Source organism: Arachis ipaensis, chromosome B7 (assembly GCF_059453495.1).
Source record: "Arachis ipaensis isolate K30076 ecotype BB chromosome B7, ASM5945349v1, whole genome shotgun sequence".
Taxonomy (NCBI): Eukaryota; Viridiplantae; Streptophyta; class Magnoliopsida; order Fabales; family Fabaceae; genus Arachis; species Arachis ipaensis.
In genome coordinates this window covers 64,573,031-64,588,396 of record NC_142442.1, presented here as the reverse complement: position 1 = coordinate 64,588,396, position 15,366 = coordinate 64,573,031, and the positions used below count along the sequence as shown (strand labels likewise).

General features: G+C 39.9%; 1 protein-coding gene across 1 annotated transcript; it reads left to right on the top strand.

The window, feature by feature from the left end:
- The first annotated feature begins 14,315 nt into the window (after positions 1 to 14,315).
- Positions 14,316 to 14,711, top strand: LOC107607315 (uncharacterized). The gene has a single exon (XM_016309282.1). The coding sequence runs from the start codon at positions 14,316 to 14,318 to the stop codon at positions 14,709 to 14,711; it is 396 nt and encodes a 131-aa protein (XP_016164768.1).
- Positions 14,712 to 15,366: the final 655 nt, after the last annotated feature.

Genomic DNA, 15,366 nt, shown 5'->3' with positions numbered 1-15,366 from the left:
TGAATCACACTTTTCACAACTCGTACAACTAACCAGCAAGTGCACTGGGTCGTCCAAGTAATACCTTACGTGAGTAAGGGTCGAATCCAACAGAGATTGTTGGCTTGAAGCAATCTATGGTTATCTTGTAACTCTTAGTCAGGATATCAATTTGAATTGCGAGAAATAAAAGAGCATGAAATAAATACTTGTTCTGCAGTAATGGAGAATATGTTGGAGTTTTGGAGATGCTTTGTCTTCTGAATCTCTGCATTCCCCCTGTCTTCTTCTTCACGCACGCAAGGTTCCTCCTATGGCAAGCTGTATGTTGGTGGATCACCGTTGTCAATGGCTACCATCCGTCCTCTCAGTGAAAATGGTCCAGGTGCGCTGTCACCGCCCGGCTAATCATCTGTCGGTTCTCACTCATGCTGGAATAGGATCCATTGGTCCTTTTGCGTCTGTCACTACGCCTAACCTGTGTGAGTTTGAAGCTCGTCACAGTCATTCAATCCTTGAATCCTACTCAGAATACCACAGACAAGGTTTAGACTTTCCAGATTCTCAAGAATGCTGCCAATGGATTCTAGCTTATACCACAAAGATTCTGATTAAGGAACCCAAGAGATACTTATTCAATCTAATGTAGAACGGAGGTGGTTGTCAGGCACGCGTTCATAGGTTGAGAATGGTGATGAGTGTCACGGATTATCACATTCATCATATTGAAGTGCGAATAAATATCTTAGATAGAAACAAGCGTGTTTGAATGGAAAACAGAAGTAATTGTATTAATTCATTGAGACACAGCAGAGCTCCTCACCCCCAACAATGGAGTTTAGAGACTCATGCCATCAAAGAGTACAAAGTTCAGATCTAAAATGTCATGAGATGCAAAATAAATCTCTAAAAGTTGTTTAAATACTAAACTAGTAACCTAGGTTTATAGAAAATGAATAAACTAAGATAGATGGTGCAGAAATCCACTTCTGGGGCCCACTTGGTGTGTGCTGGGGCTGAGACTTAAGCTTTACACGTGCCTAGGCTGTTTCTGGAGTTAAACGCCAGGTTGTAACCTATTTCTGGCATTTAACGCCAGACTGCAACATGGAACTGGCGTTGAACGCCAGTTTACGTCATCTATCCTTGAGCAAAGTATGGACTATTATATATTCCTAGAAAGCCCTAGATGTCTACTTTCCAACGCAATTGAGAGCGCGCCAATTGGACTCTTGTAGCTCTAGAAAATTCATTCTGAGTGCAGAGAGGTCAGAATCCAACACCATCAGCAGTCCTTTTTCAGCCTGAATCAGATTTTTGCTCAGCTCCCTCAATTTCAGCCAGAAAATACCTGAAATTACAGAAAAACACACAAACTCATAGTAAAGTCCAGAAATATGAATTTTGCCTAGAAACTAATGAAAATATACTAAAAATCAATTAAAACATACTAAAAACTACCTGAAATTAACCCCAAAAAGCGTATAAAATATCCGCTCATCACAACACCAAACTTAAACTGTTGCTTGTTCCCAAGCAACTAGACAAATAAAATAGAATACAAATAATTCAAGAAGCAATAATATCTCAGAGTTTTTGAGTGAAGCTCAGAATCTAATTAGATGAGCGGGACTAGTAGCTTTTTGCTTTCGAACAGTTTTGGCATCTCACTTTATCCATTGAAGCTCAGAATGATTGGCATCTATAGAAACTTAAAATTTAGATAGTGTTATTGATTCTCCTAGTTCAGTATGTTGATTCTTGAACACAGCTACTTTATGAGTCTTGGCCGTGGCCCTAAGCACTTTGTTTTCCAGTATTACCACCGGATACATAAATGCCACAGACACATAATTGGGTGAACCTTTTCAGATTGTGACTCAGCTTTGCTAAAGTCTCCAATTAGAAGTGTCCAGGATTCTTAAGCACACTCTTCTTTTTGCTTTGGACCTTGACTTTAACCGCTCAGTCTCAAGTTTTTACTTGACACCTTCACGCCACAAGCACATGGTTAGGGACAGCTTGGTTTAGCCACTTAGGCCATGATTTGATTCCTTTAGGCCCTCCTATCCACTGATGCTCAAAGCCTTGGATCCTTTTTATTACCCTTGCCTTTTAGTTTTAAGGGCTATTGGCTTTTTCTGCTTGCTTTTTCTCCTTTTTTTTTCACCATTTTTTTTTCTTTTTTTTTTCTGCAAGCTTTTGTATTCACTGCTTTTTCTTGCTTCAAGAATCATTTTTATGATTTTTCAGATTATCAAATAACATTTCTCCTTTTTCATCATTCTTTCAAGAGCCAACATATTTAACATTCATAAACATCAAATTCAAAAGACATATGCACTGTTCAAGCATTCATTCAGAAGACAAAAAGCATTGCCACCACATGTAAATAATTAGAATTTTTCTTATTAAAAATTCGAAAAATATTGCATCCTTATTCTAAAGAAAATCTGCTATTTTATTCATGTTTAATGATGATGAGAAAAATAAATTATAGCTTAATTGGAGATAAAATCAAAATATAGATACTAATTACTACTACTCATATATAACTTCTAAGGTAAAACTCAAATAAGAACAATTATCACAGAGTTAAGGCTAAGATTAGAACTCAACAACCTTGAATTTGGGAGATGGATGCCTCTTTAGTCTGTGGAGTGCTTGGCCCTTCAAGAGATAGTTTCTAACGCTTTAATTCCTTCAGTTCACGCCCTTGCTCTTCTTGTTCTCTAAGCAATTTGCAGAGCATGCTATTTTGATTTTGCTGTTCTTCCTTCAGTTGATCCACAGCTTCTTGCAACTTGGTGACAGATGCTTCTAGGCGCTCCCAGTATTCAATTTGAGGGATTTCCGGGAGGAACTCCTCTGCTTTTCTCTTGATGGGGTCATCCTGCACTTGTTGTCTTTCCATAGACTTTTTGGTGATTGGTTGCTCAACTGAGATATACTTATCTACTCCCATCTTTATCCCAGCATCTTTACATAACAGAGAAACTAAGCTTGGATAGGCCAATTTGGCATCCTTGGAGTTCTTGTTTGCAATTTTGTAAAGCTCACAAGCAATCAGCTGATGAACTTCCACTTCTTTTTCCAGCATATTGCAATGAATCATCACTGCTCTTCTGATGGTGACTTCAGAGCGGTTGCTAGTGGGCAGTATAGAGCGCCCAATGAAGTCCAGCCAGCCTCTGGCGACTGGTTTGAGATCTCTTCTCTTGAGTTGGTTCGGGGCACCCTTTGTATTGGTTGTCCACTTGGCTCTAGGGAGGCATATGTCCTCTAGGATTTTATCCAAGCCTAGGTTTGATCTCATCATTCTCCTATTAAAGGAGTCTGGGTCATCTTGCAGTTGAGGCAGCTTGAAGATCTCCCTTATTTTATCAGGGTGGGTGTGAACAACCTTCCCTCTGACCAAAGTTCTATAGTCATAGAATGCGGTTTCAGCTATCCTCTGCCTATTTGTCTGCCATAGATTGGCATAGAATTCCTGAACCATGTTTCTTCCCACCTTTGTTTCAGGATTAGCTAGAACTTCCCAGCTCCTGTTTTGAATTTGTTCTTGGATCTCCGAATATTCATCTTCTTTCAGATCGAATTTAACTTCTGGGATCACTGACCTTAGACTCATTATTTTGTAAAAATGGTTTGAATGTTCTTTGGTTATGAACTTCCCTTGATTCCAAAGTGGTTTTGGAATGTTCTCTTTCTTGCCTCTTGAGTCGGTTTGTTTTCCCTTAGGAGCCATGATCTTAGTGGGTATTGGTTTAGTGATCACGGATAAACACACCAAACTTAGAGGTTTGCTTGTCCTCAAGCAAAAGAAAGGAAAGGAGAGGGAAAGAGGGAGAGCCAAGCGCAACTTGTGGAGGAGAGGGGGAGAGGCCGAAACAATATTTAAGGGGAAGGGGGTGGGTTTCGAAAATTATTTGAAAAAGATATGATAGAAAAAGTGATTTGGAAAAGATAAGTATGATAGGAAAAGATGTGATTTAAAATTGAAAAGATATGAAAGATATTTGAAAAAAATAAATCTGGATTTTGAAAAAGATAATGTGAAGATTTGAAAAAGATATTGATGAGTTGAAAAGATTTTAGAAGGAAAAGAGATAGATTTGTTTTGAAAAGGATTTGAAAATAATTTAAAGAGGATTAAGAAAAAGGGTTTATGAATTAAGATACATTTGATATCTTTTGAAAAGGATTTGAAAAATTAGGATTTGTAACATGTTTGTGCAAGAAATCATGAATTGAAACATAAAAAATGGAAAAAATTTGAATTGAAAACGAAATTGCTTACTCCCCACAATCCTGGCGTTAAACGCCCAACTTCTGCATGTTTTGGGCGTTTAACGCCCAGTTGCTACTTGGTTTGGGCGTTTAACGCCCAGCTGTTGCTTCTAGCTGGCGTTAAACGCCAGAAGCCCCTTTGTCACTGGGCGTTTTTCTAAACGCCCAGGATGCTGTAAATCTGGCGTTAAACGCCCAGAAGTTGCTTCTTTCTGGCGTTAAACGCCCAGATGGCTATCTTTACTGGCGTTAAACGCCCAATAGATGCTTCTTTTGGGCATTTAACGCCCAGTTGTGTTTCTTACTGGCGTTTTCTTGCCAATAAGCTCCTTTTTCCTGTTTTGTGCTCTGAATTCTTCTGTAACCCTGTGGACTTATGCAATTGATTCTTTACTTTGTTAATATTAAGCTCATATAAATAAAATGAGGAATAAAATAAAATAAAATAACAGAAAAATGTTTTACTAATGGCTGGGTTGCCTCCCAGCAAGCGCTTCTTTATTGTCTTTAGCTGGACCTTTGCTGAGCTTTTAATCTAACCTCAGGCTTGAGCACTCTTGCTCAACATTGCCTTCAAGATAGTGCTTGATTCTCTGTCCATTAATAATGAACTTCTTATCAGAATCAATGTCTTGAAGCTCCACATAACCATATGGTGATACACTTGTAATCAAATATGGTCCCCTCCACCGGGATTTCAGTTTCCCGGAGAATAGCCTGAGCCTGGAGTTAAACAACAGAACCTTTTCTCCTGGTTCAAAGACTCTAGATGACAGCTTTCTGTCATGCCACCTTTTTTATTTCTCTTTATAAAACTTGGCATTTTCGAAAGCAGCGAGTCTGAATTCCTCTAGCTCATTCAGCTGGAGCAATCTTTTTTCTCCAGTTAATTTGGCATCAAAGTTTAGAAATCTGGTTGCCCAGTAGGCCTTATGTTCCAGTTCTATGGGCAGATGACAGGCCTTACTATACACAAGTTGGTATGGAGAGGTCCCTATAGGAGTCTTGAATGCTGTTATGTAAGCCCACAGAGCATCATCCAAGCTTCTTGCCCAATCCTTTCTACGGGTACTTACAGTCCGTTCTAGGATTTTTTTTAGTTCTCTATTAGAAACTTCAGCTTGCCCATTTGTCTGTGGATGATATGGAGTCGCCACCTTGTGGCAAATCCCATACCGGACCATGGCAGAGTAAAGCTGTTTGTTGCAGAAGTGAGTGCCCCCATCACTGATTAGTACTCTAGGGACACCAAACCTGCTGAAGATATGTTTCTGGAGGAACTTCAGCACTGTTTTAGTATCATTGGTGGGTGTGGCAACGGCCTCTACCCATTTTGATACATAGTCGACTGCCACCAGAATATAAGTGTTTGAGTATGATGGTGGGAAAGGTCCCATGAAGTCAATTTCCCATACATCAAACAACTCAATCTCCAAGATTTCCTGTTGAGGTATGGCATAACCATGAGGCAGATTACCAGCTCTTTGGTAACTGTCACAGTTACATACAAACTCTCGGGAATCCCTATAGAATGTAGGCCAGTAGAAGCCACATTGGAGGACCTTGGTGGCTGTTCGCTCACCTCCGAAATGGCCTCTATATTGTGATCCATGGCAATGCCATAAGATCCTCTGTGCTTCTTCTCTAGGCACACACCTACGGATTATTCTGTCTGCACATCTCTTAAAGAGATAGGGTTCATCCCACAAGTAGTACTTTGCATCAGTAATTAATTTTTTCTTTTGTTGCCTGCTGTACTCCTTGGGTATGAACCTTGCAGCTTTATAGTTTGCAATATCTGCAAACCATGGTGTTTCCTGAATGGCAAACAAATGCTCATCCGGAAAGGTCTTAGATATCTCAATAGAGGGGGGAAACTCCCCTTCTACTGGTTCTATCCGGGACAGATGATCAGCCACTTGGTTCTCTGTCCCTTTTCTGTCTCTTATTTCTATATCAAACTCTTGTAGAAGCAACACCCATCTTATGAGCCTGGGTTTTGAATCCTGCTTTGTGAGTAGATATTTAAGAGCAGCATGGTCAGTGTACACAATCACTTTTGATCCTACTAAGTATGATCTAAACTTGTCAATGGAATAAACCACTGCAAGCAATTCTTTTTCTGTGGTTGTGTAATTTTTCTGGGCATCATTTAAAACACGGCTAGCATAATAAATGACATGCAGAAGCTTGTCATGCCTCTGCCCCAGTACTGCACCAATGGCGCGTGGTCACTGGCATCACACATTAATTCAAATGGTAAAGTCCAGTCTGGTGCAGAAATAACTGGTGCTGTGACCAGCTTAGCTTTCAGAGTCTCAAACGCTTGCAGACACTCTGTGTCAAACACAAATGGCGTGTCAGCAGCTAGCAGATTGCTTAGGGGTTTTGCAATTTTTGAAAAATCCTTTATAAACCTCCTGTAGAATCATGCATGCCCCAGAAAGCTTCTGATTGCCTTAACATTAGCAGGTGGTGGTAATTTTTCAATTACTTCCACTTTAGCTTGATCCACCTCTATCCCCTTGTTTGAAATTTTATGCCCAAGGACAATTCTTTCAGTCACCATAAAGTGACATTTTTCCCAGTTTAAAACTAGGTTGGTCTCTTGGCATCTTTTCAGAACAAGTGCTAAAAGGTCAAGGCAGGAGCTGAATGAGTCTCCAAATACTGAAAAGTCATCCATGAAGACTTCCAAAAATTTCTCTAACATATCAGAGAAGATAGAGAGCATGCACATCTGAAAGATTGCAGGTGCATTACACAGACCAAAAGGCATTCTTCTGTAAGCAAATACTCCAGAAGGACATGTGAATGCTGTTTTCTCTTGGTCCTGAGGATCTACTGCAATTTGGTTGTAACCTGAATAGCCATCCAAAAAGCAGTAATATTCATGACCTGCTAGTCTCTCTAGCATCTGGTCTATGAATGGTAAAGGAAAATGATCCTTTCTGATGGCTGTGTTGAGCCTTCTGTAGTCAATACGCATGCGCCACCCTGTAACTGTTCTTGTAGGAACCAGTTCATTTTTTTCATTATGAACCACTGTCATGCCTCCCTTCTTGGGAACAACTTGAACAGGGCTCACCCAGGGGCTATCAGAAATAGGATAAATAATCCCAGCCTCCAGTAATTTGGTGACCTCTTTCTGTACCACTTCCTTCATGACTAGATTTAGCCGCCTCTGTGGTTGAACCACTGGCTTAGCATCATCCTCCAATAGGATTTTGTGCATGCATCTAGCTGGGCTTATGCCCTTAAGGTCACTTATGGACCACCCAAGAGCTATCTTGTGTGTCCTTAGCACTTGAATTAGTGCTTCTTCTTCCAGTGGGTTTAAAGCAGAGCTTATGATCACTGGAAAAGTGTCACCTTCTCCCAGAAATGCATATTTCAGGGATGGTGGTAATGGCTTGAGCTCGGGTTTAGGAGGTTTCTCCTCTTCCTGAGGAAGTCTCAGAGGCTCTTTTAATTCCTCTGAACCCTCCAAATCAGGCTGAACATCTTTAAAGATGTCTTCCAGCTCTGATTCGAGACTCTCAGCCATGTTGACCTCCTCTACCAAAGAGTCAATGAGATCAACTTTCATGCAGTCTTTTGGTGTGTCTGGATGCTACATGGCCTTGACAGCATTCAACTTAAACTCATCCTCATTGACTCTCAGGGTTACTTCCCCCTTTTGGACATCAATGAGAGTTCGTCCAGTTGCTAGGAAAGGTCTTCCTAGAATGAGAGTAGCACTCTTGTGCTCCTCCGTTTTCAGCACCACAAAGTCAGTGGGAAAGGCGAATGGCCCAACCCTGACAATCATGTCCTCAATCACACCTGATGGGTATTTAATGGAGCCATCAGCAAGTTGGAGACATATCCAGGTTGGTTTAACTTCTTCAGTTAAACCAAGCTTTCTGATAGTGGATGCAGGTATTAGGTTGATGCTTTCCCCAAGATCACATAAAGCTGTCTTGGTGCAATTACCCTCTAATATGCATGGTATTAGAAAGCTTCCGAGATCTTTAAACTTTTCTGGAAAGCTTTTCAAGATGACTGCACTGCATTCTTCAGTAAGGAGAACTCTTTCAGTTTCTCTCCAATCCTTCTTATGACTTAAGATCTCCTTCATGAACTTGGCATAAGAAGGTATTTGCTCAAGTGCCTCTGCAAATGGAACCTTTATTTCAAGAGTCCTGAGATAATCTGCAAAGCGAGCAAATTGCTTATCCTGCTCCTTTTGGCGGAGTTTTTGAGGATAAGGTATCTTGGCTTTATATTCCTCAACCTTAGTTGCTGCAGGTTTATTTCCTACAGAGGTGGTTGGAGAAGCCTTTTTAGAGGGGTTGTTATCAGCATTTGTGTGTGTCTGATCCCTCACTGGCATTTGAATGCCAGGTATAGAAGCTGGAGTGGCGTTGGACGCCAACTCCTTACTTGTTCCTGGCGTTTGAACGCCAGAACTGAGCTTCCATTGGGCGTTTGACGCCAAATCCTTGCTTGTTTCTGGCGTTTGAACGCCAGAGTTATTCCTCTCTGGGCTCTTACTGTCCTCAGAGGGATTTTGGATAGCAGGTTGTTCATTTCTTGGCTACCTGCTGCCTTGAAGTGAGGTATTTAATGTTTTTCCACTTCTTAATTGAATTGCTTGGCACTCTTTCGTTATTTGTTTTGATAACTACTGTTATGTTTGCTTCAACTGTACTTCCATATTCAGATTAGCTATTCTTGTGTCTTGTAGTATCTCCTTGAATTCGGCCAGCTGTTTTGTTAGAAAGTTTAATTACTGATTGAATTCAGTAATTTGTTCTGCAGGACTGAGTTCAGCAGTTACTATTTTAGCCTCTTCTTTCATGGAAGATTCACTGCTTAGGTACAGATGCTGATTTCTGGCAACTGTATCAATAAGCTCTTGAGTCTCTTCAATTGTCTTTCTCATGTGTATAGATCCACCAGCTGAGTGATCTAGAGAAATTTGAGCTTTCTCTATAAGCCCATAATAGAAGATGTCTAACTGCACCCACTCTGAAAACATTTCAGAGGGGCATTTTCTTAGCATCTCTCTATATCTCTCCCAGGCATCATAAAGAGATTTATTATCTCCTTGTTTAAAGCCTTGGATGTCCAGTCTTAGCTGTGTCATCCGTTTTGGAGGGAAGTATTGATTCAGGAATTTTTCTGACAGCTGTTTCCATGTCCTTATGCTAGCCTTAGGTTGGTTATTTAACCATCTCTTAGCTTGGTCTTTTACAGCAAATGGAAATAGTAATAATCTATAGACATCTTGATTTACTTCCTTATCATGTACTGTGTCAGCAATCTATAAAAACTGTACCAGAAACTCTGTAGGTTCTTCTTGTGGAAGACCGGAATACTGGCAACTTTGCTGCACCATAATAATAAGCTGAGGATTCAACTCAAAGCTACTGACTCCAATGGAGGGTATACAGATACTACTCCCATATGAAGCAGTAGTGGGGTTGGCATATGACCCCAGAGTCCTTCTGGACTGTTTATTTCCACTTAGATCCATGATGGAGAAAAGGGAATTGATATGAATAGCAAATAGAATATATTTTTATTATTATTTTTTTTTTGTAAAAAGGGAATGAATAAATAAATAATAAAAGAAAAGAGAATAAAATAGTTTGAAACTAAATATAGAATTCGAAAATTAAGAACAAAAAAATTAAGACTAAAATAATTACTTAATTAAGAAGATTTGAAAAATTTTGGATATGATTTTTGAAAAAGATTTTAAATTTTGAAATAAAAATCTGAATTTTAAAAGTAATTTTCGAAAATTCACTTTAAAATAGAGAGAAATGATATTTTTGAATTTAATGAGGAAAGAGAAAAACAATAAAATGGCACAAGACTTAAAATTTTTTGATCTACTGTTCCTTATTTTCGAAAATTTTGGAGGAAAAACACCAAGAAACACCAAACTTAAAAATTTTAAGATCAAGACACAAGGAAAACTCAAGAACACCTTGAAGACTCACAAGAACAACAAGAACATGAAGAAAAAACACCAAACTTAAATTTTTTTTTTTTAGAAAATCACAATAAAATTTTCGAAAACTAAAGCAAAGTTAACAAGAAAACACCAAACTTAAAGTTTGGCACAAGATTTAATCAAAGAAAAATTATTTTTAAAGAAGTTTTTAAAAAGGAGATAGCCAATTACCAAGAACATAAGCACAACGCTCTAGCCAATTGAGCTATAAATTTAAAGTGTTTTAGCAAAGGTATTTAATGTATAAAAATATTTTATTTTTAAATTTTTTTTTGAATACTGATAATTTTGAAAACGCACAAGAAAAACAAGAAAAAATACAAAACAAGAAAAACTAAAGATCAAACAAGGAAAATACACAAGAACAACTTGAAGATTAAGAAAGAACTAAGAACATATAATTCGAAAAATTGGAAGAAAAATAAAATCATGCAATTGACACCAAACTTAAATTATAAAACTAAACTCAACAAAAGACTAAATCATGAAGTTACTGGTTAAAAAAAATTTCTGAAAATAATTTAGAAAAATAAAATAAGGATTTCAAAATTTTGACCAAAAACAATAATAGAAGACTCTAAACCAAAAAGAAAAATTTTTCCTGATCTAAGCAACAAAATAAACCGTCAGTTGTCCAAACTCGAACAATCCCCGGCAACGGCGCCAAAAACTTGGTGCACAAATTGTGAATCACACTTTTCACAACTCGTACAACTAACCAGCAAGTGCACTGAGTCGTCCAAGTAATACCTTACGTGAGTAAGGGTCGAATCCCACGGAGATTGTTGGCTTGAAGTAATCTATGGTTATTTTGTAACTCTTAGTCAGGATATAAATTATATTTATCAATTTGAATTGCGAGAAATAAAAGAGCATGAAATAAATACTTGTTCTACAGTAATGGAGAATATGTTGGAGTTTTAGAGATGCTTTGTCTTCTGAATCTCTGCTTTCCCCCTGTCTTCTTCTTCACGCACGCAAGGTTCCTCCTATGGCAAGCTGTATGATGGTGGATCACCGTTGTCAATGGCTACCATCCGTCCTCTTAGTGAAAATGGTCCAGGTGCGCTGTCACCGCCCGGCTAATCATCTGTCGATTCTCACTCATGCTGGAATAGGATCCATTGGTCCTTTTGCATCTGTCACTACGCCCAACCTGTGTGAGTTTGAAGCTCGTCACAGTCATTCAATCCTTGAATCCTACTCAGAATACCACAGACAAGGTTTAGACTTTCCGAATTCTCAAGAATGCTGCCAATGGATTCTAGCTTATACCACAAAATTCTGATTAAAGAACCCAAGAGATACTTATTCAATCTAATGTAGAACAGAGGTGGTTGTTAGGCACGCATTCATAGGTTGAGAATGGTGATGAGTGTCACGGATTATCACATTCATCATATTGAAGTGCGAATAAATATCTTAGATAGAAACAAGCGTGTTTGAATGGAAAACAGAAGTAATTGTATTAATTCATCGAGACACAGCAGAGCTCCTTACCCCCAACAATGGATTTTAGAGACTCATGCCGTCAAAGAGTACAAAGTTCAGATCTAAAATGTCATGAGATGCAAAATAAATCTCTAAAAGTTGTTTAAATACTAAACTAGTAACCTAGGTTTACAGAAAATGAATAAACTAAGATAGATGGTGCAGAAATCCACTTCTGGGGCCCACTTGGTGTGTGCTGGGGCTGAGACTTAAGCTTTACACGTGCCTAGGCTGTTTCTGGAGTTAAACGCCAGGTTGTAACCTGTTTCTGGAGTTTAACGCCAGACTACAACATGGAACTGGCGTTGAACGCCAGTTGACATCATCTATCCTTGAGCAAAGTATGGACTATTATATATTGCAGGAAAGTCCTGGATGTCTACTTTCCAACGCAATTGAGAGCGCGCCAATTGGACTTCTGTAGCTCTAGAAAATCCATTTCGAGTGCAGAGAGGTCAGAATCCAACAGCATCAGCAGTTCTTTTTCAGCCTGAATAAGATTTTTGCTCAGCTCCCTCAATTTCAGCCAGAAAATACTTGAAATTACAGAAAAACACACAAACTCATAGTAAAGTCCAGAAATATGAATTTTGCCTAGAAACTAATGAAAATATACTAAAATCCAATTAAAACATACTAAAAACTACCTGAAATTAACCCCAAAAAGTGTATAAAATATCCGCTCATCAGACTATGCAATGCACCTGCTATTTTTCAGCGGTGTATGACCAGTGTCTTTTCCGATCTGATGGAGAATTGTCTGGAAGTCTTTATGGATGACTTCAGTGTTTATGGAACTTCTTTTGATTGTTGCTTAGAGAACTTGGCCAAAGTCTTAGTTAGATGTGTTGACACTAACCTTGTCTTGAATTTCGAAAAATGTCATTTCATGGTAAGACAAGGTATAGTGTTAGGACATGTAGTATCTAATGAAGGCATTTCTATAGACCCGGCCAAGGTCAATGTTATCACCACTTTACCTCACCCCACATTTTTGAGGGAGGTCCACTTGTTTTTAGGATATGCAGGATTTTACAGGCACTTTATTAAGGATTTTCAGCAAGATTGCTTTGCCATTGTTGCGCCTACTCCAAAAAGATGTGGACTTTGAGTTTGACAGTGCATGTGTGAGTGCATTTGAGGAGTTAAGGAGAGTTCTTACCACGGCACCAATTGTGCGAGGCCCCAACTGGACGCAGCCATTCGAGATAATGTGCGATGCGTCAAACCATGTTGTAGGTGTTGCGCTTGCACAGCGTGATGGTAAACTCCCTTATGTCATTACTTATTATTCTAAAACATTGGATGCGGCACAATCCAACTATACCACTACAGAAAAGGAACTCCTAGCTATTGTTCATGCTTTAGATAAATTCAGATCTTAATTGCTAGGGTCCAAGATAGTGGTATACACGGATCAAGCAGCTTTAAAGTACTTATTAACAAAGAATGAGTCAAAACCTAGGCTCATACGTTGGATCTTGCTCTTGCAAGAGTTCGACATTGAGATTAGGGATCGAAGTGGGTCCCAAAATTTGGTTGCGGATCATTTAAGCCGCCTTGAGAACTTAAAATATGACCCACTTCTGATTGATGACTCATTCCCATTGGATAGTTTGCATGCTGTGTCGGATAGCTTTCCTTGGTTTGCACCAATGGTGAACTACTTGGTTGCTAAGATCTTCCCTCCTAACTTTTTTAAACACCAACGGGACAAGTTGAGGAGTGATTTCAAATACTACATTTGGGATGACCCTCACTTGTGGAAGAGGGGAGTGGACCAAGTAATTCGAAGATGTGTCCCGAATCTGAAATCCAACCCATTCTTGAAGCTTGCCATTCGTCCGAGTGTGGCGGCCACTTTGGCCCACAACGGACAGCTAAAAAGGTGTTGGATTTTGGATTCTGGTGGCCAACCTTATTCAAGGATGCTAACCGATTCTGTGTGTCGTGCCATCAGTGTCAGAAGTCGGGAAATACGTCCCAAAGGGATGAAATGCCTCAACAACCGATATTATTCTGTGAGATATTTGATGTATGGGGCATAGACTTTATGGGACCATTTCCCAACTCAAGTGGGTATCTACATATTCTGTTAGCAGTTTACTACGTGTCAAAGTGGGTAGAAGCAATACCTACTCGTCTTGATGACACCAATACCGTGATTTCTTTTATTAGGAATAATATTGTATGCCGTTATGGGTCGCCACGAGCAATCGTGAGCGACCAAGGATCCCACTTTTGTAACAGGAAAGTAGAGGCACCACTCAAGCGCTATGGGATATTGCATAAGGTTGCTACTGCTTATCTCCCCCAAACCAACGGACAAGCGGAGGTGTCCAACCGGGAGATTAAGCGAATTTTGGAGAAAGTGGTAAATCCACAAAGGAAGGATTGGAGCTTCCGGTTAGGAGATGCACTATGGGCGTATAGGACGGCCTACAAGACTCCGTTGGGGATGAGTCCCTTACAGATTATCTATGGTAAGGCATGCCACCTTCCGGTGGAAATTGAGCATAAAGCCTATTGAGCGGTAAAGCAGTGTAACATGGATTTCACCAAGGCGGGTATAGCTAGAAAATTGCAACTAGAGGAGCTTGAATGCCTGAGGATGGAGGCATATGAGAATGCCCGGATCTACAAGGAAAAGACTAAGGCCTTTCATGATCACCATATCCGAAGGAAGGATTTTCAAGAAGGTGATGAGGTTCTCCTCCATAATTCGAGGCTTAGATTCATGCCTAGCAAGCTCTGTTCTAGATGGGAAGGACCCTTCAAGGTGAAAGAGATAAAGTCCTATGGAGTAGTAGAATTGTTTGACCCTCAAAGTGACACAACTTTCAAAGTGATTGGACATAGAGTGAAGAAGTACCATGGTTACAAGTCACCAAGAGAAGTGGAAGTGCTCCTACTGGAGGATGCACCAAAAGAAGAAGAAGCGTAAGCTCAGGAACGTCCAACTTAATGACGTAAAATAAAAGTGCTAGGTGGGAGACACCCCACCACGATATGTTTTGACATAGTAGGTTTTGTTGAGTTTGTTTGAATGTTGTGATATTCATTAGGATTCTATCAATCTTGGAAAATTTTGTTGTATTAGTTGTGTTGAGGAAATACTTTATCTTGAGTGTCGTATGATTTTGTGAGTGTTTTCTCAACCTATCTAGCTAATTGCATGCCAAGAATGTGTTGAATTGCATTTTTCTCTATGTTGTTAAAAAAAACGGGGGGCATCCGCGCGCGAGCGTGTTGTGCGCGCGCATCGGTGTTGTATCTCACACTCCTGGTACAAAAACCAGAGAGTTATGCCCACTTGGTGCCGACTTCGTGCCAGGCATCCCACGCGCAAGCGTGCGTGACGCTTGCGCGCCCCTTGAAACTTCGCCATCGACACGCAAGCGCACTGTGCACACGCGCGTCGGGTGTGCATTCTGAACTCTTTGGTACAAAAATCAGAGAGTTGTGCCAAAGTTGTGCCTATTCTGTGCCCGCGACCTGACGCGCAAGCGTACATGACGTGTCCGCATCGGTCGCCACCTTCATCAAGCACGCGTACGCGTACTGTGCGCGTCCGCGTCGCCTGTGCTGCATGCCAACTC

What these genes read in the sequence shown, in the direction of transcription:
- LOC107607315 (XM_016309282.1), top strand. Translation starts at nt 14,316, where the DNA reads ATGGATTTCACCAAGGCGGGTATAGCTAGAAAATTGCAACTAGAGGAG.